Source organism: Pygoscelis adeliae, unplaced genomic scaffold (assembly GCF_000699105.1).
Source record: "Pygoscelis adeliae isolate BGI_AS28 unplaced genomic scaffold, ASM69910v1 Scaffold4, whole genome shotgun sequence".
NCBI classification, from domain to species: Eukaryota; Metazoa; Chordata; class Aves; order Sphenisciformes; family Spheniscidae; genus Pygoscelis; species Pygoscelis adeliae.
In genome coordinates, this window is record NW_008824986.1 from 15,202,923 (window position 1) to 15,230,711 (window position 27,789).

The 27,789-nt window shown below is 35.6% G+C and overlaps 1 protein-coding gene across 1 annotated transcript in view; it reads right to left on the minus strand.

The window, feature by feature from the left end:
- ATRNL1 (attractin-like 1) overlaps nt 1-27,789 on the minus strand; it is a 548,413-nt gene that overhangs the window by 390,447 nt on the left and 130,177 nt on the right. The window contains exons 14-19 of the mRNA XM_009325920.1: nt 22,474-22,606; nt 20,942-21,123; nt 9,189-9,402; nt 6,923-7,111; nt 5,504-5,722; nt 688-825 (exon numbers count right to left, since the gene is read on the minus strand). Of these exons, the coding sequence (XP_009324195.1) occupies nt 688-825; nt 5,504-5,722; nt 6,923-7,111; nt 9,189-9,402; nt 20,942-21,123; nt 22,474-22,606 (1,075 nt within the window). The remainder of the gene's footprint in view (nt 1-687; nt 826-5,503; nt 5,723-6,922; nt 7,112-9,188; nt 9,403-20,941; nt 21,124-22,473; nt 22,607-27,789) is intronic.

Genomic DNA, 27,789 nt, shown 5'->3' on the forward strand with positions numbered 1-27,789 from the left:
AACTTTAAAATAACCCATGCAAGGAAAAAAGCAGCCCTACGGCAATATACAAAAACCATCTGGATTATTAGACTTCATTCTCTCTTTCATTTCAACAAGAATCCTCCAATGCAGCAATTACAAAAGAAACAGACTGAATAGGTTAGGGTACCTTTCAATCCTCAGTGTACCAGGCTTTTCTGTTTAAACTATACAAGAATAAGACTTGTTGGTCTGTTAAATGCAGACCAACTTTTCCACTAGCATCACACACTTATACAAATCAGTGCTATCAGACATTATGGTAGATACTGAACTTCATTTATAAGTACCTTCTCACTGCTTTTAAGAGGATTGTTTACGTGGAATGAAGTGATGCCTCTCTGAAATATCAGGATTTAAGGTGTTGCTCCCACAACACAGCTTCTTTCTCCTCTTTTCCCTAACTGGGAGAGCATCTTTAAATTACCATCTTGTTCTTAGAGCATCCAGACAACGGCAAAATTAGGATTCTGAATGCAAAGTTTCTCTTAAAAATATTAATCTGATTTTGAATCATTAACTTAGCTGATCAACTCATCTGTATTACCAAATAAACATTTCACCTTTAAAGAAAAGTTAATTTCATGTTACATTTAAAAAGTTAAATTCACATTACATAAAATGTCATTTCAATTTTTTTTTTTTCCTCCCAGCAGAATGACTTACCTGTACACTGTCCTCCATTTGTGGGATCCCCATAATATCCTGGCATGCACGTTTCACATTGTTTTCCTGTTGTTAAGTTTTTACATTGATCGCAGACATTACTGTTGATGCAGGTGCTGTGGCCATTACACTGGCAAGCTAGAATATAACATTTTAAAAGCCATTACTAAATTGCTCTTGGGAACAAAATCATTCCTACGTGATTACAAAATTGCAGTAGAATGTAATCCTGACTAATGACCAGCATGTATATTTGTAGTTTGACACAGAACCTCTTTAAAATAGCATTGTGACAAGACATGAATTCACACAGAAGACCACAGAAGTTGACTATGTAGTGACATGTGAGTTTAAGGTGTGTGAGAAAGTCTTTTTTGCTATTGTGAATGACTGATTCCAGTCCTCATAGCTTTAAAATGCTGCCCAGTCACTTAATAAACCGGTCAAGAGGCAGCAAGTCACCAACTGAGACCAAATGAAAACCTTCATACCTACATGCAATCTGTTGTAAAGCATTTGAACGGCTACTGTGATGGAGAACATGAACAGCTCATACTCAAATCTACTGGGGAGAGAGAACTTACAAAAAAAAACCCCCAAAAGATCGTCTTATTTTTAACAGTTCTGATCCCCCCATTAGCTTTGACACACTAAGGGGTTTTAAGGACATCAGGACCACATCAAACATCTCCAGTCCCTCCTCACTATGGTTGACTTTGGTGAAAGTAAAAAAAAACTGGACTCCTATTGACATAAATTTTTTACGTCTGACCCTAAAAGCATAACATTTCTTTTTGTCAAACAACAACGCTACAAACCACTGATGTTGTACTACACCTCCTCTCCAGTGCTCCATGTTTTGGAGAAACTCAGAAAGTACTGATCACTATTGCAGCAAAATCACAATGTGAATTCTGCCAGAACTGTTGATCTTGCTGCCAGGACTTGGCTGAACGACCAAGAGGTTTTGAAGGATGACCTCTCTATAGAGTGGCACCTCAAGAGCTCATAGTGCTCAGCAGATTAGCAATCTGTCATTACAGCAGCTTGTCAAATGTCAGACTAAGTCAAACCTGTCGATCCCTTACTGGCAAAGGGTGAGTAAGACTCAGCAGAGGACAGCTATCTCAGTAACATCATTCTGCTTATTTTTATTTGGATTCTTAATCTAAATGTCACAGTGATGAGTGTCTTCGTTAGGGGGGGGAGGGGATTCTCACTGCATGACTTAAAAGTTTTCAGAGCTGTTTTAGAATTTAGTAACTTAATACATTTACAGTCATTGCCAGGCTTGGCTCATAAACCATTAAACCTCCAAAGTTTACAATCTCTTCCTTTTTCTGTAGTTATGCCTACAGAATCTTCTAAACAAGTATCAAACATTTCTCTACTACTAAACAAGAAGTTTTCTCACTGTCTTGAATAAATCTCATTAGAAATTACAAGTTTTCTTCTTCCTAAGAATACTTGCTTTTTAGACAACTTTGTAGTGTCTTCCTCCAGGCAGTTTGCTGTTCTGCACCGTTGCCTTTCTCAGAAAAAGCTACACGAAAATACCATGAATTGCAGCCCCATTTTGGGTTTCATTTGTATGTCTTACACATTAAATGACTTAAAGCAAATGTTAATAAAAAAAATGCGGCCCAATAAACCAAAAGTAAAAACAGATAGCCCATTAAATAGGTGTTCTATTAAGGTAAAGTAAGACTGCCTAATTAAGACTGTATCATAACATAGGGAAAACGTTTCATTCTGACATTCTCCAATAGTAGGTCACTGATTTATAAATTTTCTAGTCTTTCTATTTCTTAATTTTGGTGTTATTTAAAGGATAAATGAAAGCAACCTTAATTAATCAGGTTTTTTTATTGTGAATGTTAGTTTGCTGCAAGTCATAATATTATCTGGTCACATATAATAGCTCTTAATTCTTACATTTTGTTAAAGCAAAGAAACGGAAGGGATTTTAAATCAAATTCAAAAATATATATATAAGAACCAATACAATCTACAATTGACATGACACACCATTTAAAAATGGTATTATATATTTGCTGATTTTCCTAATATGTATCTCATTGAGAAAAGTGAAAAGCCAGAACTGCACAATTCAAGAACTTTCTGTGATGCAGACGAGTGCAATCAAACTGGAGACATCAGTATTAACTAATTTAAAAAAAATTAAAATCATGAGATGCTGTAACAATCATTTAAATAAGAACTAGGAGTTAAATTTTAAGAAGTCATTTTTTCATTAAGTGATTTTAATGTACATCACTGGCAGCAACAGAGTAATTTTCCTCACATATACAAATGTAATTTAGCTGAATCTTCAGTGGGGCTGCCCTGAAGATAAGCAATTAATATGTCTAATTTGCTTCTGACCTCTGAGTTGAAATGGTTGGTGATGCTGACAAATGTTGATAATTATAGTTTTGAGAAATACTTAATACTAGGAAAAATATATAAAAAGCATGTCTGCATTACAATCTGGATCTAGTGTAAAGATACTTCAACCAGTTCTAAACAAACTAGTTAGAATCAATTCACACCATTTTTCAGAGGAGAAATTTAGGCTTTAAAGACAAACTTGGGCTTGCATTCTACCTAAACTGTTCTTCTTGTGAGAGTAAATCCCAGTACTATTTATTTTTCTTCTTTTTTTTTAATATATATTTGCAGTTTTATTTATAATATTAGTTGTTACAAATACAAATCTGATGAAAAAATAAAAATGTATTCATATCAAAAGAAATATTATGACAGCTGTTTTGAGGAATATTGATTTCAAAATGACCAGTAACAAAAAGAAACAATCTTTTATCCTACCTGTTGAATACTAGTTTTAAAAATTTGAACAAACAGAAAATGCGAATGAGTTTACAATACTTATCAACAACATAATTGCCCAGAGGCACAATAAAGAGCATGGATATGGACTACAAGAAAAACTAAGTGCATACATGAATGGTTTAGCCAACTACTCATCAATGTGGCAGAACAATCTTCAAAGTATATGTTATAACCTATTTATTTTTATTTTCATCCAAACAACAAACTGTTCAGTAAGTTTATATACATTTAGTATCAATTCTATCTTATTTCAAGTACATCAAATGATTGCTGTGCTAAGAATAATAAACTGTGTTAGTATAATCCATTACAGATAATATTTTAAGAAAATGAAAACAAAAGCTTAGGAACAAAACCTACATCCTATAGCAATCAAAATGAAATTTCACATCAATTGAAATTTTAATTCTATGACTTCTGTAGGATTTGCCTCTTAAACTCATAACACTAGTGGGTTTTTAAAATAAAGTGCAACTTCAGTGAATTCTTGGTCAGAACATATAACACATACAGAATTTTATCCATGAAGAATAAATATTAAACAAATAAGGTGATGAATAACATTTTAGACAAGCAATATATATATCCATTACAGTTTCACCAGTGGTAGATATACGTATTGCAGTGAAAGTCTAACAATGCACTTATCAACATAGTCTGTATGTTAAAATACAGACTAAGTACTGAATTTTCCATACAATGTAATGTCATTCTATTGTTTCCAGAAATTTACTACAGGCTTCTTTGCTCAGGAAATGGTATTAGATGGTTTGGAGGTTTTTTTGGTTTTAACTTAGAACATTTGACAGTGTTCACTTGGTTTTACATTTCTTTATTATTCTAAAACTTAAAAAAAAAATCTACTCTTTACCTATGTATTTTTAAAAAAGTTACCAGAACAAAATTTTCCTCAGAGATTCTGCCTGCTCAATAATATAGTGATACACACACTTACATATAAATATATATAAAAACTCACATTTATATGCATACATGCACACAGAATACACTGATAAAAAAAGTACCCAGGAGAGAAAACAAACATAGCCGCATGTACCCATAAAAGTTTTGATCCTAGAGAAGCTCCAGCTTCCAAATTTATCAGCAGTAGGAACACTTGCTGGAAAAATAACTTTAGCACAATTACAGCATTTATTCTACAAAACGTTTTCAAGCTGTCTTTTAAAATGTACTATTTATTATAAATTACCACTGGAGGTCTGTCAAACTCCCCAGTGTGCTTTTCATTTTCCTGCATTACTACACCACTGCAACGACACAGCTTTCAGGATTTGAGTATTTCCATACAGGAGGCTGTACCAGCTCAGCTTCCGCTGTCTTAAAGTACCTGATGTCTTCCTTTTCCAATGAACTTAAAAATTAAAATACTATAATCAGATTGGTATGGCTTAAATTTAGACTTCAGAGATTCTCTTTAAGATTATAAAAGCATACATTCTATTTACTCAAAATGTCTAAAGGTAGACTGGAGGCACAGCTCAGATATTTGGTAGCCCCTCCATTCTCACAGCCAGGAGACTTTTGCATGAACAGCAGGGATGCAGGAAGTCCCTGCTCCTGGCCATCAGCAGTTGCCTATAGATCATTTCTCCCCACTTGTCTTCGATAGATACAGAATCCAGAAGAAAGCAAAAGCTGAAGCTGAAGCAAAATCCACGTAGCTGGATTTGAAAAAGTAGAAGGATGGAATGGGTGAAAATAAATGGTAATTTCGGTTAAACTATTTGCATTAAATTTCTCATGTGAACCTGCATGACAGTGAGCACATTTGTATTGAGTAGACAGAGACTAACAAACTATGCATTTAGGAAATATTTTAGAAAAACAAATCTCTCGTGCTAGTGTTATTTCTATTACTCAAAATAATTATGTTAATTTGGCATGCTTAAACAGAGAAACATCTCTTATTTCATAGATAAGAAAGAATGGAAGCAGACCTTACCTGGACACTGGATAAAAGACCACTCATAATTTTTCTCTTTTGGACAAAGACTAGCATCAAGCACCATTTCATTAGAGTGCATGCCAGCAGGCTTCATTGGGCCTCTTGATGATCCTTCCAAACATTGCCCTTTTCCAGTGTTACTAGGATCATTACACCATCCACACCCGGGCTGTTCCAAACACTGTCCGCAGGTCCTCAGTCCAGAGCAGTTTTGAGCTTTATTACATGGAATACAGTATTAATGCAAGGAGTTTTTTTGGTTTGAGTTTTAGTTGGTGGTTTGTTTTGGTGGTTTTTTTTTAAATAATCTATTAAATGGAATCATGACCTAATTAGGGCCCTAAAGCAAGTTGCTTCTTGTTGGACATCATCATCAATCCTGCCACAACATATCCAGAAATAACATGTTCCAGAGATGTTGATATCAAAAGACCCTTAGAGAGGGAAAGGAAGTCGCAAGTAACTAGAAAAACACTCTCGCAGAGAAGGCAATAATGAGAGTTCAACAGTACACTTTAGAAGCCCTATATATTGTTTGGATTGGAGTCCTTTACAGGTAGGAAATATTGTAATCAAATCTTGAAGGACAGTAAAAATACTAAGAACCAGTCTTCTGTAGGATGGCAACTGAGGAATTTTTCTAAATAAACCATGACTGAGACAAGAATCTAAGGCACCAGGCAGCATCTATGTGAATTATGGCACCGATATACACTGGAACTGCATGGTGCTGAACTTAACAAGGTCCAGTCACTACGGACTTGGGAAGAACTAGCTTCAGTTGAATGCTATACTGAAAGGTACATTGAGTAGGTTTCTTATTCACCTAGAGAGGCATTGTATCAATTTCTGATGAAATATGCTTCCAAAGGGGATATCTGGGGAGTACTTTCGCTGCTTGACACAGAACTCACCTGCCTTGTTTTTAACTTTGCATGCTAGGAAAATGTTGTTCTTTGAATCTACCGACAAAATAAACCAGAATCTTAAAAACTCTGAATTCAGCTCATCTCCTTTTTTTACTAACTAGATGTGGTATAAGTCTAAAGTCTGCATATTATTTCTCTAATTTTAACAGTATGTTGTTCCAATTCATGGCCATTATTTGACACACTAATGCTGGTCGCACAAATAACCATGGTATTTTTTCTTTATCTGAAAATAATAAACACTTTTTACTATCTGTTTTAACAGACTAAATATGTTTCATCATAAAAGAATTACCAATATTTTATCTGTATCTAGAAAATACATACGCAGTACCGACAGCTCACATTAGTAGCTCTATAAGGTGATTCACCTGAAATTATTTTTATCTTTAATGAATGTGCTGAATCCTATTCATACAGATGCTCTTTTGAGTGGAAAAAATACAGTGGTATATTTAATAGAATGAACGTTCATTAAGATACTCACGGGAGCATGTGGCAGTTTGCCATTCTAGACACTGTCCATATGGGAAGGAGATTATATAAGCATTTGAGTCAACGCATCGTTTCGTACTGCTACACCACATACATTCCATACCATTACTTGTGCAGTTAGAACATGTTGTTCGCAGGGAGCATGGCTTTTTGCAGGGTCTGGCATTCTGGTTGGGACTAACTGGAAAAGAACCACAAACATTTATAATTTTGAACATAAGTGTCATCTCCTTTTTCTTTAATCATATGTTCTGTTAGAAAAATCCTTGTTAAAGTGAAAGTGGTTGCTTCCTTAATTAGCTATAAACAATTTAGTCCACACTTACAGTGCAGTATATAAATACAATAATATTTTACAAAAATTATTAATACTCAGCATAAGTCATACTAGAGCTCTAAAAGAATCCATTTAAAAATTTTCACAGCAATTTTATCCATATATCAAAATCGTAAGTTTAATATTCATTGCCTGGTAACGTCAGCTTAGTTAACTACCACATACGTGACATAAAGTAAGTCTCAAGCTTCTATAGCAAGTACAGTAGAGTTCTGGGTCTATTGTTCTCATTAGTTTAACAGTGTACAAGCAACAAATATTCTACTTATGACTGATCCCCTAAAATTTTACCTTATAGTGTCCATATGAAAGTCACTAGAACCCAAAGGGAAAGTAACAAAAGAAACATTGTTCAATGCAAAACAGATTTGGTTGGGGGTTTTTTTTGTTGATTGGTTTTTGGTTTTTATTTGTTTTTCTCTACTAGAGACGACATTTTGACTAGGTTAGTGGTGTATGCCATCTCAAAAAGTTGTAACACACAAAAAGAACTTGTATACCCTAACTCCTGATTTTTGCTTTGATTTCAAATAAAACTGTAAAGTGTACAAGAACAAGAGTATAGTAATTCTTCGTTAGGAACACAAAAGTATAGATAGCACTATATTTTCCATACAGAAGCACCTTGTGAAACACTGGGATTAAGCCTTCCTATGTATTGCCATGTTTTTGTATATTATTGACTCATATTCAATACAAGCAAAGTTTTCAAGCCATTCTTCATCTGCTAATATAGTACGCCAAATCACCTAACCAAGGCTGTTCCTGGATTTGACCTACTATGTACGTATTCAAGCTGTGGTTTGCAATTAATAAAAAATATAAAGAAAAAACTAACAAAAATCAGCTGAACTATAAAAGTATTCTCATAAGGCCGAAGTACTTTGACTTCTACAGTTTTGAAGCACCTCAAGATCAAAAAACCCTAAAACTAGACACCAGTCACAGATGCATATAATGTTGATCTAATTGTAAAATACTGCATCTTAATAACGTCATTTGTGTTCCACCTAGTGTATGCTTTACATTTTGAGATGTTTCTTCCATTGTGACTATATCTTTTACTATTCTGAGAAACATCTGGTAAATAATTAACTATTAACTCAAAATTAAGAACACTGTGAAAGATGAATTTTTTAGGAAATATAGATGGCAATAGCAACAAGTGTACAATATATACTTTGCAATTATATTACTATTTGGAATTGCTTATAAGAAAATAAAGGATTGGTAAGATCATGCTTCGGTTATGCAGGTTAACAACTCTGACAATTTCACAGCAAAACCATTAGATTGATAGGCAGTGCTCCCAACACACCAACAATGCAGCTATTTTCCAGTTTTGCACAGACAATGCACAAAATAAATCTGAAGGGGAAATTTAAAGAACTTCATGTGCTCAACCTCACAGCTATGAAGAGAACCATAGGACAATCAGAGCATGAAAATGCTAATTTGAACTCTCGTGTGACTATTTGCCACAATAATCTTTACACACAAACAAAGCTAAAAGATGGAAACAAGAATTTTGGTTTTGTCAGCCTTTTAGACCATTAAAATATTCATTGAAGTTCAGCAAGATTCAGAAAGAAAACACCAGCCTTGTTGAACGCCTCCACAGACACTTTCATGCTACAATCACTATTGTCACTGACTACTACTGATTTAGAGGCAACTTATAAGATTTCTGGTATAATGCAAACTAAGCCATGTAAACTAAATCACAAATAAATATTTGCTGCTTTAGGAATATTATTTGTTTTCTAGATTAAAGCTCCCTATTTTACAAAGAAAAATTTACTTTTTTATTTTTTGAAATTATTTAATCCAAATTGTCCAAAAGTCCCTCTTAGCCAAATGAAAACCCAAACAGCTTGCTAATCACGACAGTAACAGTAACTGAGTACAAGAGATTGCTTACCGACAGGTTTTTCACACACAAGACCATCTGCCATTGCAGTGCACGGATTCGCTTTCAGACCTGCCACCTCTGCTCTTTCTAGATATGCACAGAAGCCAGAGTCATTTGGCTCTCCAGGAAGCCACTGCAGAGTTGTATTTGTAAAAGGAGACATGTCATCCCATCCCCAGTAGGAGATGTTGATCTTGCGTAAACCTACCCAAGGTGAAATTTTCTATGAATCAGAATGAAACAAATGTGAGATAGTTAGTTCTTTGGGGGTTTGGGTGGGGTTTTTTGTTAAAACATTTCAAAGAATAGCTCAGCAGCAACAATTTCACATTTTGAGAGAATTCACCATGTTCTTTTCTCACTTTATCATCTCATTAGTCATTGTCCATACAGTTTTTATCTTAATTGATCTACCTTGCTCAACCTCCCCCCCAAAAAAAACCACCCAACACTATATGTTTCTGTTCTACTAAAAATCTGTGTTTGTTCTGTTCAAAGTCAATTCTGATTACTATTATTTGATACAGAGACAGAAACCAGGTCAAATGGTTGTAATGAAATTATTGGTTTTTTTTTCCAGTGACTACTATACTGATTACTAACTGCTAGGCCAACGTGGATAATAAAATACACATAAGTTAACAGCAATTCACAGAAATCAAAGTTCAGGAAAAAACAGGATAAATATTCCATCCTCTAAAATCTGTATTGCTGACACTGATCAATATCTTCAGGCAATTCAGAGACAGAGATGAAAGTGGCACATCCACAACTCCAATGCCATTAAATACACACTGAATACAGTTTTCTTATTGATTTCTAAGCTATAAAACAACTAGACTAGCAAACATAAAAAGCATTAATTCTCAAGAATTATTTAGGATGTATCAGTAACATTACCTCACACAAATTCTACTCATTTTTATCATTTCGTCTTTATACAATTACCAAGAGAAAAAGCAGATTTTGAGGAATAAAGGCCTTTGCCTGTTCCAGGATAAACCTACAGACATTTCTTGTTCCCATCACTGTAAAAATCTCAAGATACCAAAACCAAATACATCTCCTCATGTAATCTCTGTGCAGGCAGTTTTCATTAACCCATTTAAACATAAGGAACAGAGTTATAGAGAGACTATGGGCTATGACAGGTATGTGGTTGGTAGGTGAATACCAGAGAGCCAAACACCACAGCTATCTGCACCAGGCAAAGGACAGATGTTGTCAGCTCCAAAGCAGAGATGTTTATCTGATTGTGAATTAGGTTCTCAACTGATTTAATTTACAAGCCAAGGTACATAAAACACTATAATATACCTAAAGGGAACCTGCCACGGTTCAAGATCTATGTGGTATTTCACAAGTGAGCCAGGAGTCACTGCCATCACCTCAGAGAGATCTTTCATCTTTGACTTCACGTCGTTCTTTGGCCACTCAGGTTTAATCCATGGCTGAAAAATCTTTCAGAGCTCTTAAATCTACACCTGATCAGAGCATTCCTCATAGACCAAACTGAAATATGAAGGATTATTAATTTTGCTTCAGAAATACCAGTGGTAATTACTTTAAAAAAAAAAAAATCAGCAGGTAGATAACCAGTATTCCTGACCTCCCTAAAATGTACTCCCTATGTTCTCTTCTTCTTTGGTCCTATCAGTTGGGAGCATGATTAAACAAAAACTGCTACGGCAACTAACAGACTTACAGATGCAAGAACAGACTTAAATAAACCAGAAAACGACTAAGAAATGTTCCATTCCATAAGCAGTGATGCACTCTGGGAGACTCTTGAACAGCAACAAGAACATCCAGCAGAAGTGCCACTGCCCACTCTTGCGTCTTCTGTAATTACTACATAAATTCATTGCTACCCCAGGTGACCAACTTTCCAGGTGTGTGTGAGAGCTCCCATGTTCTGGATACTAGAAAGAACATGATGCAAGCAGTAAAAGTGGAACTCGGGCATCTGGAAAGTGGTAGATAATACATCTGTTGTCTCATTTGTTATTTAGTTGCCTAGATTACTGTATATGTACATGGTCCACATGCATCAGAAAACCTTAGATATTTACGCATGCGTCTAGACATCTCTCTGTAGAACGCTAAGCGTGTACACCAGGCACATACAAAAAAATGTCAGGGGCTTAGGCAGGATAAATGGCTGACAAACACAGACCTAAAACAACCCTAAATGCCTACTTTGGGGCTGAGGAATTCTAGCCAAGAGAACCTTCAACATATTACTGACTCTTTCGATTGCACTGCCAAATAATTTGGCCTCAGCATCAGTACACAGAAAACAGAGATCTTACTCCAGCTATAGTGAAAAGCATGTCAGGCCAATCATGAAAACAGTGCAGCAGTGACATTTGGAGAGACTCTATTTGAGTAGGAGAGTGTCTCAGAACCCCTTTAAAGATGACAAAGTCCCAGGGAGGATCATGAAAGCCAGAGCAGCCTTAGGAGATAAAAGCAGCACCCCTGAAGTGAATGACTTCTAGCAAAAGCAACACATATCGTAGTCATCATCATTCTTAATAGCTGTAATATCTGGACAACTTATAGTCATCGTGTCAGATATCTCAAATTCCATATGCACCATCTTTGGCTCTTTGCTAGTGTAACACATCAAAATACAGACCTGAACACTGATTATCATGCTGTCAAATACACACCATCAAAGCTACCGCCTTGCAGACTCGCTTGTGCTGCTCCGGGCATGTTGTTAAGATGCCAAAAACAGATTATTCAAAACATTTTTTTTTTATGTCTGATTAAAATATGGTAAATAGCTGAGAAGTAGGCCACCAAAATGCTCCAAGGATATGCTTAAAGCACATATTCAACTATGTGGCATTAATTCCATGATGTGGTGGACTACAGCTGAAGACTGCTGGCGATAGCAGAGATTGCATGTTGATATCACCAAAGCTTATCAGCAAAAATGACTGCTGCTGCACTGCACGAAAGCCAACAGAAAAAAACAAATAGTGAATTCAGGAAGTTCCACCTGTGGCACCTGCAGCCACCAGTGTGCTGTGACTATCAAACAAATGTCTTCACAAAAAAAGCATAAATCTAGTCCTTATCTCTCAAACTGATGAAAGGTTCAGTCATAATAGCTGGGAGTCTCAAAGTATTTGAAGCAACTGAGGGACTTCAAAGGTGCCAAATAAGAATGCCAATCCAGTTTCTTCTTCAGGCTTAAGAAATAACAAGAGTTAAACATCCTTCATTTGAATTCTATGGTTGTTTCATTTAATGCAAAATGAATGTAGGAAACTGATTCCTTTGCTTCAAATATCTTGCCAAAGATACTTCTCGAGGACCAGACAGGAAGGAAACCAGACTGCCTGTTTCTCTGGACCCAGAACTCACTGATGTAAGATTCTAGTTTCCAGGCCTCTTGAAAAACATTATTATCAAACCAGGTGGGTGAAAAATACAGTACAAATCAACTCTTTCCTTCAGAAAAACACTTGCTGACATGAAATCAGCCCCAAATATGTCTAAATTTTTCTTCTCGGGAATACCAGCTTCTTTACTGGAAGGTCAGACGATCTTTGCTCAACATGTAAGTAGGAAGAAAGTTACTCCTTAGAGAGTTCTGAAGACTTGTTCTTTCTTCTTCAAGGCCTGATGAATGTATACTTTCAAAATGTCCAAAAACCACAACCAAGAAATCCATCCTATCCTCACCGTATTTGGCACTTAGTAAGTTGTTCACATTCAGAGTTGAAGAGGAACCTGCAACTCAATCAGAATCAGTTCCTTTTCTATTTGAGGAAGGAGAAAAAGCTCCAACACACATGTGAATGGGTACACATGTGAACATGTACACATGCAAGAACTTGTCAGTAAACAATGACATGACCTAGTTCACGAAATTATTCTTATTCAAGACCACATTGTCTCACCACGCCGGCGCTGTCCTGCTGCTTAGCTTCCTACTAGGGAGCCAGGCAACAGGTGAGTGGATCAGAAATAGTGTGGCCAGCAGGAGTAGGGAACTGATCGTGCCCCTGTACTCGGCACTGGTGAGGCCGCACCTCGAATACTGTGTTCAGTTTTGGGCCCCTCACTACAAGAAGGACGTTGAGGTGCTGGAGCATGTCCAGAGAAGGGCAATGAAGCTGGTGAGGGATCTGGAGAACAAGTCTTATGAGGAGCGGCTGAGGGAACTGGTCTTTACTGAAAGAGTGGTTAAACATTGGAACAGGCTTCCCAGGGAAGTGGTTGAGTCACCATCCCTGGAAGTATTTAAAAGACGTGTAGATGAGGCGCTTAGGGACATGGTTTAGTGGGCATGGTGGTGTTGGGTTGATGGTTGGACTCGATGATCTTAGAGGTCTTTTCCAACCTTTATGATTCTATCATTCTATGAAATGTACTGAAACTTTTTCTAAGTGATTTGACTGTGCCTACCTCAGTTCTTCAAGCTGACTATTATAGTATCCCATGTATGTCACAATTTTCCTGGGTGCTTTACAGTTGTTCACACTTGCTGGAGTTGCCAGTCCACTGGGACAGAAGTGAATGGGAACTCCAAAAGCATGTGGCTCCTACCATTACTAGATTTTTTCTTTAATGCCAAATGCATGATCATCGTGTATTGCACTGGTAAGGAGGCAACAAAGTCATCTGGAGACCTTCACTGTCTGAGCTTAGCCAGACCCATTCCAGCTCTTGCCTCCTAGCAGAATCTGATTTCAGCAAGGCTGACATCTTTTGCTAGAAGCTAAAGATTTTATCAGAGCTACCTTCTCCTTCATTGCTCCAAAATAGAAAAGGGAGCGTTTGCCATCTCTAGAGAAGGCGTAAGAATTCCTTAATGCAAAGTACGCTCTGCAATGCTCTAGCTTTCAAGAAAAGAATGGACAATCTAGTCCAATTTGGGACTATATCTACCTTCACTCATTTAGAAGGCAAACAAATGGTACAGCTCCATTTTACAGCCGCTAGTACCTAGAAACTTGGTAAAAGTTGTGGTCATTCTGCCCTCCCATCTCTTGATTAACAAAGCACTCGCAGGTAAGCAGACATTGCTATTCATAAAGATTTCAGTCTCACAGAGAGGTAGTGTAAAAGGGATGTCCGTTCAGATGTTACATGCACATATGCACAAACATACAAAGAGAGACCAGTGAATTTTCAGTGATACCGTGCATACAAAAAGGTCACGAGGAAAATGTATGACTCGTTCTATTTATACTCAGATCTACCACTCTTCCATGAATATGGAACAAGAAGACAGGCAATATCTCCTAGTTCTTTGTCGACATTATAAAACCTAAAATTATTTCAACTGAAATTATTTTCTAGCTAGCAGAAGTTAATTGTCATGTTTGTTTTAATAAAGTATTATTTTAATCAAGCAAAAGAAAGCATCTTAACAGTTGGAAAATTTAATAATTAAAATAACAGCGCTTCATATTTTTAGACATTAGCTATCAAAATACTTCTTTATTTGGTGTCTTCACTTCCCCTAATACTTCAGCCTTATTACCTGCTACTACTGCTATTAATAAGTAATGGAAAAACTTCTGTTTTGCATAGACATGAGACTAACCATGTGCTTTGAATCATAATCAACTTTGAATCTCTTAACCAAGATTCTCAACTGTATCTAGGGAATGATCATCTATTTGTGCCTCTAAAATTTTTTAACTTTTAAATACCATTATCTTTTTAAATAATGATTTATCATTACTTTGGACATCAGCATTGAACATTTCTGTTCCCATTTAAAATCGTTAAGAGCTGAAAGCTGCATTTCATCCACATCATGATACATCCACAAAAAGTCACCAAAACAAATGATAGCTTTTTGACTAAATAATACAGGTAATTATACTTTTTAAGATTTAGGAATTGTTTCAATTACATTATAGATTTCTACGTGAAATGGCGAAGTTCATAAAACTTTGCCTTAATAATTTTTCCTTCGTGTGGAAAGAGGAAAAGATAGGGAGGAAACAGTGGCTCATAGGAGCAAATATGAATTCCAATCTACTGTTTTTCTATTTTTATTCAACATGTATAGGCTAGAATTTGTTTAAGCATGATTACTGAATACTACTGCTCATATTCTGGCTGTTCAAATTGAGACAATTTTTTCTGGAATACTATCACTCACCACATTCTGAAAAATGATGTATACTTTCAAATGTTTCAGTGGCGAAATTTTAAAAAAAATCAGGCTCCAAGGTATATCTATAAAAACGCCCATTATACATTATATACAATTAATTTTAAAACAACATCAACAACCAAGCTTACTCAATAGCATTCTAGGTAAGTTATCAGTTAAAAAAAAATACCCAGAAATTATCAAAATAAATTTTACAGTGAGACAAAGCAATACAATACACAGCAGGTGGCCAAATCCATCTTGGGAAAGTTTGTAATAGGCTTTACTAACATTGCACTGGAGAATGCAATCAAATATATCTTGACTATTCCATAGCTTTATCGCACTACACTATTTAAAATTTAGAACCGTTCTCTAGAATATGTTTCTCCTCTCATCTATTTCTTTCTGGGACGGTTTTTAAAATTCCCAGCCCATCTTAGAAGCCATATACTTGTGCTTGAAATGCAGCTAGTCACAGTTTATCTGTTTTTATGGAACAATCTTTTATAACACTGATAACAAGTTGCCAAAAACCCTTTTAAGTGAGAAATCAACCTTTATGTTAAGTTAGAAAAGATTTACGAATTATTAAATTCTGAGACAAATTGCTGGACAGGGCTGTATTTTCATCTGACAGAAGAGCAAATTTACAATCATATGATGCATACCAATAGAATGTCATTCTGTACTCACAACTACAGTCCTATTTAATTGAACATAGGGCAAGTTTTTAGCCATTACAGGAATTTATTCACTAATAACTTCAAAAATGTGCTCTTCTCTTATTCTAAACTACCCAGTTTTAATTTTTGTTTAAGCAGCAGTTATGGAACTATGTTAGAAAGGAAAATTGTGTAACTTTAACTAGACAGCTGATAGCTCATGTTAAATCCACTGCTTACTCAGAAGATTTAAGCCAGACTAATGCTTTGAGATCTACAGTGAATGTGATCATTTATAGTCATGACACATTTTTCAGGCACTACTGCTGCCTCAGCACCGATTTAATGAGGGCTCAATAATTTGCAGATGAATGAAGCGAGCGGGTCTACCTTTACTGAATAGCCAATTACTATTGAGGCTCAAAATTTGCTTCTGTTTCTTAATTATGCAAATTGCTGAGGAATTCTCTCTTTCAGAATTTATCCCCACCTTTATTTAAGTTCCTTTCATTTTGGATATTAAATTGTCCTGGAAGTGTACGATACACTTCTGACTCATTTTCTAATACGTACATCACAATACGTTATTACCAAACTTCAACAAACTTTTCAAGAATCGTTTGAACTCCTTGATTTCTAGGAAAATAGTTGCCCTAGGAAGAAACATACAATTAAACTTTGAAAATACAGCGGATCCTTAGCACTCACATTTCCACAACATTCACAGTTTTGATAAGGGCTTGCAGTTAGTTTGCCTCTTTTCTCCATCATTATGAACAAAACTGCTTACTGAAAATAAGAGCTATATGAAGAGAAACCATTCATTCTATTTACTACCTCATTCCTTCGTTTCTATTCTTTAACTATACATCGATTCTAACTATGCTACATACCTACACATTTCATATTTTGTAAATATTTACCCAGTGAATGACACATTATAAGCAGTGGAAGCAAGCTTCATGGTTTAAGTGTCTCAGTATCTATTAGACACAAATGATGAAATCCAGATGTAATTAGTAGTAGGAGTCACGTATTAGGTCATAAGAACACTTATTTCTCCTAGTCTTTTCAAATGTTGCTGTTATGGCATAGGTTAAAAAAATATGTAAGATCTGGCAAACTGAAAAGACTCCAACTTCCCCAATTTCCACCTACAGGGACTATAGTTAGCATTCCGGTGTGACTTTGGTTTAGAAACCCTTGAGTTTTCTTCTTTGTAAGGGACAATTTTTTGGAAATTCAGGTTCTCTTCTCAGGCATCCAAAGTGACGAGCTCCCCACTTGCTGGAAGTAGGAAGACAGTTAAACTAGAGGTGAACAAACGGGCAGTCAATGCAACAACTCCAATATGGAGACACAGTGCTGAAATAATTTATTAGACTTCCAAAACCACAATAGTAAAGTGGGACTGCTAGAAACTGTAGTAAAGTGGGACTAATTCAGAAAAATGTAGATGTCAGCTACTCTACAGCCAAACATAGGATAAAACCATAAAAACATACAGCCCACTGAGAATACTTTGAGCTAACAAGGAATAACACCGCAATGCAAAGCTCACTAATTAACTGCAACCTACACTCAAGTGTAATTTATAAAGGATGCTTAGCCCTGAGAACAGTGAGTTAAAGGAAAAGTTGCAAACAGTTTATATAATGAAAGGCATTGTTTAAAACTGTTCTCATCTTTGTTTATGCTTACTACACCAAAACTAAATCTTCTCAGAAATTATTGCATGCTAACAAGAAAATTATTATTTTTAGTTAAATCCCACAGTTGTGAGCAAACTCCCAAGAGAACTAATTGCGCTTTTAAATGAGTATACAACATTTGAGTATTAGCAGGAACAATTAATTAACCTCATATTGGTGTTTAATCTACTTTGCAAAAAAAATTCAAATCTTCCCTTTCATAATATTTTGCTTACTAGGTCAATAAAACAGCATATAAGAAAAAATATCAAATGTCGTTTTGCTTTAGTACAGGAATCTGCAGTCTATCCATTACGTTTATTTTGGCATTTTCTTAAAGAATTTTATTTATTTTCAATGAAAAATGCAAATTACTTTAAATTATTGGTGATAGTTTTAGAATACATCTGCAAATTCTACAGTGTTTTGACTTCATACTACAAAGGTCTTTGTTTTGTCCCTTTCTTTAGCACCAAATGAACCTTCTCCTTTAAAAGGAAGCAATGTATTGATTTCCAATTTAGTATTGGAATTAAGAGAAATTATTGATACACAACGAGGTCTGGACAGGGCATGGAGACAATGGCAGCCTCCTCCCTCTGAATCTTTCCAAAGCATCCATGTTTTGTATTATTCTAAACATGATGAAAAAATTGTCCTGAATTTGTCCTAGAGCAAGGACTTTGTGTATTAGAAAACAATCTACAACGTCCCACATTGTTTCTATGACCAATAAAGAATTCTTAAGTCCTTCCAGGCTGTAATATTTACTGACACTATTTTAACAATTTGTAAAATACACAACAGTTAAAGTTTTTTTTCTTTTCTCAGTATAAGAAAATCAAATAAAGCAGAGATAAAAACAGATCCATATTCTTATTTCCAAATGTTGCTGACACATTCACTAATCCTGAAAGTTTTTGTTTCACATAGGCAAAAGATTTTAAAGCCTTTGATATTAACCACACAAGTCAAACTCCACCACAGATAATACAGATTAAAGGCACAGTGTTCACCTTACAGTTGCTCTGACTACATTTGTGAACTCCACAACCACCACCTGTTACAAAAACAAGCCATCTAAAATGAAATCTCACTCCTTAAATCATTATGATTGCAGTTTGAGAGGAAAAGGCAGACAAAAGAAAATCAAGAAGCTTCAGAGAGCCTCTGTGACACCTGATAAGACATTTAGGTTGTGTCACACAGAATAAATGTAACTGGACAGACAGATACAAATGAAAAAAAAATATTTTTTTTTCTAAATGCCACTGAAAACACCAGGGTAAGTCATGGTAGCATTTCATCAGAGATTCCGATAACTAAATGATCGTTTAACCCAATATATACTTTTAAAGTGCATACGTTTTTCTACAATTGCATAAACTGTATGTGAGGTATCTCAAATTTACATCAGCACATTGGCTCAGGACATACTTCATTTAAATAAAGATATGCTCAGCAAGATGTCACCTTGTAGAAGTTCTAAGCTCTGAAATGCAAGAAAAAACTAGCTTCCAAACACTAAAAAAAAAAAAGCTATTTCTCATCTACACCTCAAGCCAGTCAGGTAATATCAGTCACATAAACACTCTATCACACACTATTAGATTCGAAGGCCTCCTGTGTGGTATTTTAATAGGAATTGGGGGGGGGGCAGCAAAATGAATAACTAGAGAAATCATTGCCATTTCCAATTCCAATTTTGTTATTTTGGTTTCAATTACATTTTCGAAGTTCTCTCATATCAAAGAGTGGACAGACAGAATGCGTTTCAAGGCTGCAGTAAGCACAATATCAGGCGAGATCTTCTGACACAGAAGAATTACTTCTCTCTCTCCTTTATTAGCAAATAATAGAAAATACATGTATTTCTAGTAAAAAAATTTTGCTCCGTCCAGGTCCTACATTTATTGGGAAAAAAACCAAAAAACTTAAGTACATAACCTATGTTTGCATCTCCTTCTTGAAATGGAACACTAAAAAGGATAATATAGAATATTTTGATTCACAGTGTATGTCCCTAAACTCTTGCATTCAGATTTAGTATAACACAAAGGGAATCCTTAACTGCAGTTTCCTTTGTATGTATCTCAATTCATCTGCAACATAACAACTTTGCAAATCACATACTAGCTTGATATAAGCTTTAATTATTATTCATAATTATCTTTCATTTTCCTGTAACTGTAAAATCCTAAGCTACTTAAAAATTAGGGTTTATGTTTTATTAGATTTTATGTCCACAAAATATGGACAAAGAAATGCTGCACTTGCAAACCAAAATACACACTTTTAAAAATGTCCTTTGCTAAGATGAACTGATTTGCTTGTAATGGAATCTTATTCTGCTAAGACATCCCATCTGAGTGTACACTGTGGGGTTTGGTATCTTCTGAGCGTACGTGTATTTCACATATGTGTATCAATGATGTGGGTAGGCTTTCCAACAGTTTAAACAACACAGCAATAAGTATTTGAACTTTTAACTGCTAAAAATCTGAACCTTACCACCCATGGACAGGTAATTAATCTTCAACTTCCCTTCTCTTGTCCCACAGTTAACAAGTTAATATGGGTCACTTTCCTAACGAATATTCTGATGGCAGCTTCCTGTATTTGCCAGAGGCATGTAAGAGTTTTCAGCCCTCTCCCTCCCACACCATTATCACAGAAAGCTAATTAGCTCCTGGCTCATTCTGCTGCTGCCGTGCAGGGAATTTCCACATGCTTCACATACTAGTATAGCTTCTCTGTGACCCTTTGATCCCTCATACCAGTTATATAGAGAGCTAGGGTTTTCCGGAGAAGAGAAGTACACATCTTTAGTACCTCCCTGTCCTCAACTGCTTGCAGCCTAGCTATTCACCACCCAAAACCAATCCTGCAAGCAGCTTTATGGATACTGATGTGAAAGTCGGATTTTTTTCTCTGTTACAGTGAAAATTATTTTGTCTTGTTTTGATTCAAAAAAAATATTGAAAAGGGCTGGGATTTCCCAGATCAGTGTTCCAGCCATTCTCGAGTCATATCTTGAAAGTAAACAGTAACCTGTAACAGTTAAATCTGGTAAGGAGAAACACCTGGGAACTGCTGTGTCATTAGCTTTAAACATGAGAGTTCCTTAATATCCTACACACCACTTATACCAGTCTTTAGCGCCACGCTACATTTCTTTGAAGGCATAAACTTTCCTCTCTTTGGACAAATCCCTAAAATAGATTTCTCAAAGCCAATTTAATTCACAGAAGCATCAATTACAGTTACTCAAGTTACCTGAAGTGTATACTTCTGTATTTCATCCAGAACAAATTCAACTTCTTTTGAGGTTGTTAATGAAGCAAGATTCCCACTTAAATTGTAGCAATACAGTTTGGCATTGTCATAGCTTTCACGACTAGAATTTATGCGGAGGCAGGCATCTCCAATATGACTCCATCCTTCCCCACACAGATGAGCTAGTGTAAAAAAGCATACGATTAAAACTGATTTGAAAAAACTTTTAAAAAACCTAAGGGAGTCTGAATTTTATCTTCCTGAGATCATAATTCAAAATACATCCCACACTCAATTTCCCTTTTCACGTCACATAAATTCTAAAACACCAAGTAGTATCATAGTGAATAGTGTCCTTTTATGAAAAGAAACTTTTAACAACTTATAAAATATTTATAAGATATATGCTAAGTTTCAGCGTAACAAAATCGTTATGACACTATTTATTCCCTGTATTCAGATTTGAGCACAACTAAATATTAAAGATTAGATTATGCACATAATTAATAGTGCTTTAACAAATCACTTTACCTAAATGTTATGTAAATTTCAAAATCTGAAAACAACTGTCCTAGAATTAAGAGATCACAACTTTACCCTATCTTTGCTTTATCGTCCTATCTTTAGGCATCTAAATGCCTATATTTAGGCATTTAGATTTGCCTAAATACAAATGCAATTGGAATCATAGGAAATTCAGATAACATCTTAGAAAATATTTCCTCTTCAACATATTTCAGCATTACTCAGATTCAGATAACTATCAAAAGATGAGTAAGTAATTCAGAGCAACTGTTATAGTTGATCTTTACAAAGATTACACAAATGCAGTTTTAAACTGCACAGAATAAATTGATTAAAGTTATTTAATGAATAATCTCTGTGAAAAAAAACTATGTTCATTAATTTCATCTGGACATAAAGATCAAATGGAAAAGGTTCTGATATCTAACTGCATATATGTAGTGATGAATATGAATTACAGAATAAATATTATTTCAGAATGTTAACAGTCACCTTCGGAGAATATTTTATATCAGTATTTTAATACTCACTGCTTTCATAGTATTACCAACATTAGACAATCAAGAAACTAGATCTTTGGCCCTATCTGCACAGGAAAATGGAGGTATAATTGCAGTATAATTTATAAGATAAAACCCCAGCTAGCAAAAGTAACAGTGTCAGTGAATATGTAACAGCAAAGGACTCAGTATGGCAATTCAGCTCTGCACTCAGTGATCCCCACAGGCTAGAACTCATCACTGGCTTGTGCAGAGGTACATGCCATTATGCCTTCACTAATAATATTATCTCTCCTAACAAGATTAAAGGTAGCATTGAGATATCAATCAGTGACGTAATTACATGTGTGTTCACCTGCACAGGCATGGTCAGGTGGGGAGAGTCAGCACAAGTAAAACAAATCCAGGTCTACTCATTGAACAAATGTTCTTTGTCAATAATGGAGGAGATTTACTCCGTTTTGAAAACAACTATAAAAAGCAGCATCACCGCCCCACAGCCCTTACCAGGTAGTGCCTGGCACTCCTGCTGCCGCTGGTCCCACTGGCAGTTCAGGTGTAGCGAGCAGCTTTTGCAGCTGGTCAGTTTATTGCAGATCTGTTCATTCCTCACGTGACATTTGGTGTAGTTTTTAACTGACTATAAAAACAAAACAGACAAAACAGCATCTCAAATATATGCCAAACTATCAACAAACCAGAAGTCAAAACTGAAATACACAGCAGGTGGATATGTCCCAGAAAACCAAAGCCACCTAAAAGCTGGTTGAATTTAAGCTCTTTGTCTAGATTCCCCTATCAGTCGCAGAAAGTACGAAACGCACCTCTAGAGCACAAATCACCCCACCTGTCCTACACAACTAACTTTGAGTGGGTCAAACAGTACTTTGATGTCACTTCCCTGTACAGAGCCCAGGAAGTGCTTAAATAACTAAACTAAATCTCTATTTCTTAGGTAGTTCAGGGATATGCTCTCACTAAATTATTTCATCCTATGCAGGTTAAAGCAAGCAAAATAATCAAATATAAAAAATGGCACAAGATACAGGTGTAAAATAATTACACATCATTGACTGAAGGTGCAAGAATACGCTCTACTTTGTTTTATCTGGATTAAATGAAACAAAAATATGAGCTATAGACCAGTAGTCACAAAACACAAGAAGGATTTGTCAAAAATTTCAATCATTATTTTACAAATTTAAATGCTAATCTGTATGCAGCATAGCTAATATCAAATTTACAGAATCTACAGGAAACCATTTTGTCAAACAGTGACATAAACCCAGGAATAACATTATTCCTTTGGTACTTTAGTATACAAGAAAAGGACTAAACACTGAAAGAATTTTTACCTGGTTTTTTTGTTAGATTTGGTTTGTTTTTTTCCTGAAAACTGAGGTCTTCCTTTCCAAGATAGGCATTTTAAATACAAGTCGTCTTTTTTCCCCCTGCATAGCACTTTTAATTAAGACATGATATTGATATCTTATTTAATAAACTACCCAAAATCCTCAGCCAATTCATCAGCTTATCCATAAGGCTGTCTTTACTAACTTCATTTCAAGGTAATAATTAAAAATAAGTCCTAATACAAGACAGCTTTATCCTCACAGAATCACAGAATGGTTGAGGTTGGAAGGGACATCTAGAGGTCATCTTGTCCAACCCTAACAACCCTTGTCTCTCTCTAACAACAAAAGATTCATTCATGCATAGTAGCAAAAATGGATCGCACCTAGATAGCAAATGTATGGTTTACATGACAATTTTGGTTGCTTTCCTTTCTAATAGTCTTCTGGAGTACAATAAAGCACATCTAAAGGGGCAATATGACAATAAGTTACACAGTTGTTGGCACTGGAATGATGATGATGATAGGGCATCAACTTACTTCAGTCAGGAGGGAAGACAACAAGCCTCCTTGAGAGGAGGCTTTTTTTTTTTTTAAAGTCCTGAAATAATGCAATTCTTAAAATGAATTTTCAATCTCACACAGCACCAGCTTCATTCCTGATGAAGAACACTGCTGTTTAGGGATTTGTTTGTTGCCTTTACTGGATCAGATGCCCATCAGCGAGCTTATTATAAAAGGTACTCACTATTTTTCTGGTCTATAAGAAAGGCTACTGTGAAGCAAAAAGAACCAAAGAAGCGGTTCTGGGAGAAGGCACCTACATCACAGTATGAAACAGAGCCAAAGGCAATACCATAAAGTAATAGACTGTCTATCTAGGCCAATAAATGCATACAAACAGTAAAGCACATAAAACCTTTGGTACCAATCCACATTTAGTTTCGCTCAGTCATGATGCATATTCACAAAACTGCTTGAGAGACGCTTCAAAGTGAATTTTAGAGCACAAGTAACCACCATCTGCTCATTTACAATACCTCAATACCCACTTTTAACGCTTCATGATGACAGTCAAAATCCTTAAGCATTCCGATTGTTTTTGAAAATTATATACTCTTCAGTGATATTACATACAGATTACAATTTTCCAGCTAAACCAAGATATTTGTTCTATTACTTTCTAATCATGAAGCCTGAGTGCACTGGTTATTTAATGTTTAAAATAAAATTCAAAGTACTAGTGACTATTCTGTAATAATGTTCTCTGTTGTATTCCCTTATTCCCAGCACTTATTTCCCTTAAATCCAATTTAAACATTGCTTGCCTGAAAATCTCATTAGTTCAATGTAGATGTGAATCCAATAGGTAATTCATATTAACACAATATTAAGGTTATAACTTAAGCTACCAAACCCAATGAAATTCTGAAATATGACAGCCCATCTGTTACTGAAGTTCTATATTGCTGTAGGATATTTATAATGTTTACACACCAAAGTATGAGTAAATCATGTTATATATAAAGTTTCCCACTTACGTCTGATTTACTTAGATTTTTTTAGTACTGATCTTGATACGGTGGTATATAGACAGACATGAACTGCAGCGATTTTCTGAATATCCACTGTAGAATGAAAATATTACAGTAGTTTATCGTAGAATTTCAGAAATTGCTATTAAATAACGTACCTCTCTCCTCCTCCTGGATTTTTCAGGTTAACAGTATAATTTTGTCTAGTTTGCCTAGTCTAACTGTAAATTATTAATCTAATAGATTTGCTACTATTTCTCTGAAGCTACTCCCAAATCTTACTACTGGGTACTCCTTAGTCTTAAATTTTCTTTTTTTCCTCAAAGATAAATTTGATTCTATTCATAATTCCTTCTACTACTTTATACATTTCCACTTGACTATTCTTTGAATTCCTCAAATGTAGGCAGACTGCTATGATTATTACTATTATTGGTATTAGCATAGCATCCAAGGACTCCCATCATGAAAGAGGACATTAACTTTCTGGAAGCAGTGCAAGCATTACAAAAAGACAATGATTCTTGTCTTTAAGGCACTGTGTAAAAATATTTAACAATGTAGGACTATAGCTCTCTTCGAAGCATCCTCTAGCATCCTATATCCCTCAGCAAGATGCTCTTTATCATGCCCTTCATGGGTTCTACAACGTTTAGTTCATGTTGCCACACACAGATATAAAATACTTCTAAATCACATGCCAATTTGGGCTGTATTTAGGTTACTTACATCAATTGGGGCTTTATCATATTGCATGTGTGGAGACTGACACACAAGAAACTCAGAGACTGCTACTGGAGGTAAGGGTGTGGTTGGTCACAGTTACAGAAGGAACACATCCCCCTTGTAGGAACACGTCCCCCTCGTAGCTTTTGAAAGCAATGAGGCTTTCAAGAATGCAACACACTGGATGCAGGAATACTTCAGCTGTACCTCTTCCCACCCCAGCCTCTCCAAACAAGAAAATCACATGCAGTCCACTTGAAGAGACGCATCAGAGACCATACTCTGACCAAAGAGTATTACATTCATGTGCTATTGCCTGGTGTTCTTGATCCCAATTGATTAACTGTTATCAATTTATTCTGCCCTCCATATGTCTGCTGTTTGTTACAGTAAAAGAGTAGGTATTTTAACAAGCTTAATGAGAAGAGTCAGCATAAGAGCTGAAATTTTATAAGGAAAGTGGTTTTTTTCAATTTTTTTTCCAAGCACCTGTATGGTTTTGAAAAGAAAACATTTTCTCTCAATCAACATTCTTCAAGTTTAGTATTATATTACTGCTGCATTTCAAGCCTTCAAAATACTTTTCTTAAGTAATACGGAAACAAGTTACTTCATTTGCAAACTTCTAGTGTGGGCAGTTAACATTTCTATAAACTGAAGGATTATAGGCCAACATTGTAGACAACCAGTGGAGCACATTGGTAAAGCTACCCTGTCTGCAGTGATTACTTCAATTTTTACTGTAGAGGAGTAAGACAACAGAAGGAGAGAAGGAAACCATTTCTTGTTAATTGCTGAAGCTTGCCTTTCAGGACTGCTGTTTGGATCTGAAGTGGAGTTCGGTGTGGAGCCAGGAGACGGGAAGAGTTATTCTGAGGATATAAAGAATCAAAGCCAATTTGTTTTGATAACTAGTGCAAGCATTTCCCATTGTTTCCCAAAGAACAGGGTGAGGGGGGAGAGAAAGGAGTGGGTTGAAAAAAAATGGTAAAAAAAAACGGAGAAGGAAGAACCTTCAAAATTCTTTCACATTATAAATATCAAAAAGAAGTCAACATACTCTCCAGTAACAACCTTCATATGCACATAAATATTTTTACATTTTTCAGCCTATAAGTCTATCAGCACTTGAGCCAATCACAAATATAAGAGCATGGTACTTGTCCAAAGCCAGCTCACCCTCCTCTTTCTCAAGCGCATTGCTTAAAGAAGGCTGGCAAGCAGGAGGCAGGGTTTCAGGGTTTCAGGGTTTCAATGCAATCACACTTTTTGAATGTACCTGCATGTGCCTGCAAAAATAGAACAGCTTTATCATCATAACGTCGACTTGCTATGTATTGCTATCCTTAAAAACAATTACTCTCTTAATATATAAAGGCTCTCTGCCACTTTATCAACCAATATTTTGCTCCATTTCTGAAGAGCAAAAATTGATAAAGTAAATTTTTTTACGTTAAAATTCAGGCGCTCTTTGGTCTTCCTCATTAAAGGAAGCTTTGCTTTTTGTTGCAACTCATGGGCCCTCTTCAGTCATTTACCATTTTATTTGCCACAGGGTACAAAAAGATTTTGCTTCCATGGATGGCTCCTCCCTGAGGAGCAAGACCAATTCTTTGCTTACTCTTCTATGCTACGATCTAAAGAAAAATGACACCTTGTAAAAGTGCAGCAATTTAAAAAGAAATTAATCTCTCCCCCAAAGCTTTTTCTTTTTTTTTTTTTTTTTGTAAGAACTGGAAGGTAAAATTATAAAATTAACAGCTTAAATTACAAAATATTAATAGTCAATTTTATGAACAACACAATCAGCCAGGGGGTATCATTCTCACAGGATGTGACATAAAGCTTTTTATATACAGATGTAAGAAGTGAATACAGTTTCATTAACATACTAAGCAGATCCAGGTCTGGTGGTTTTCGTCCATCAAGAAACAGGCAAAATGCATCAGAATCAGTGAGGACCAGGAAGACACTTAGGATATTATAGCGTACAAATGAAAGTGTCAAAGTGCAAGATCAGTGTAATAGACTTAAGGGCAGTGAACTGCTAGTAAAAGTCAATACAATCTACTCCACAAAAATCAGAAATACACCACAAGCAGGACACAGAACTTTTTTTGAAAAAGCAAGAGGAAGGAAGATGCGAGACAGAGAAGCTAAGGAAAAAAGGCAGATGCGAGCATGACAGAAAGCTGTTTCTCCCAATTT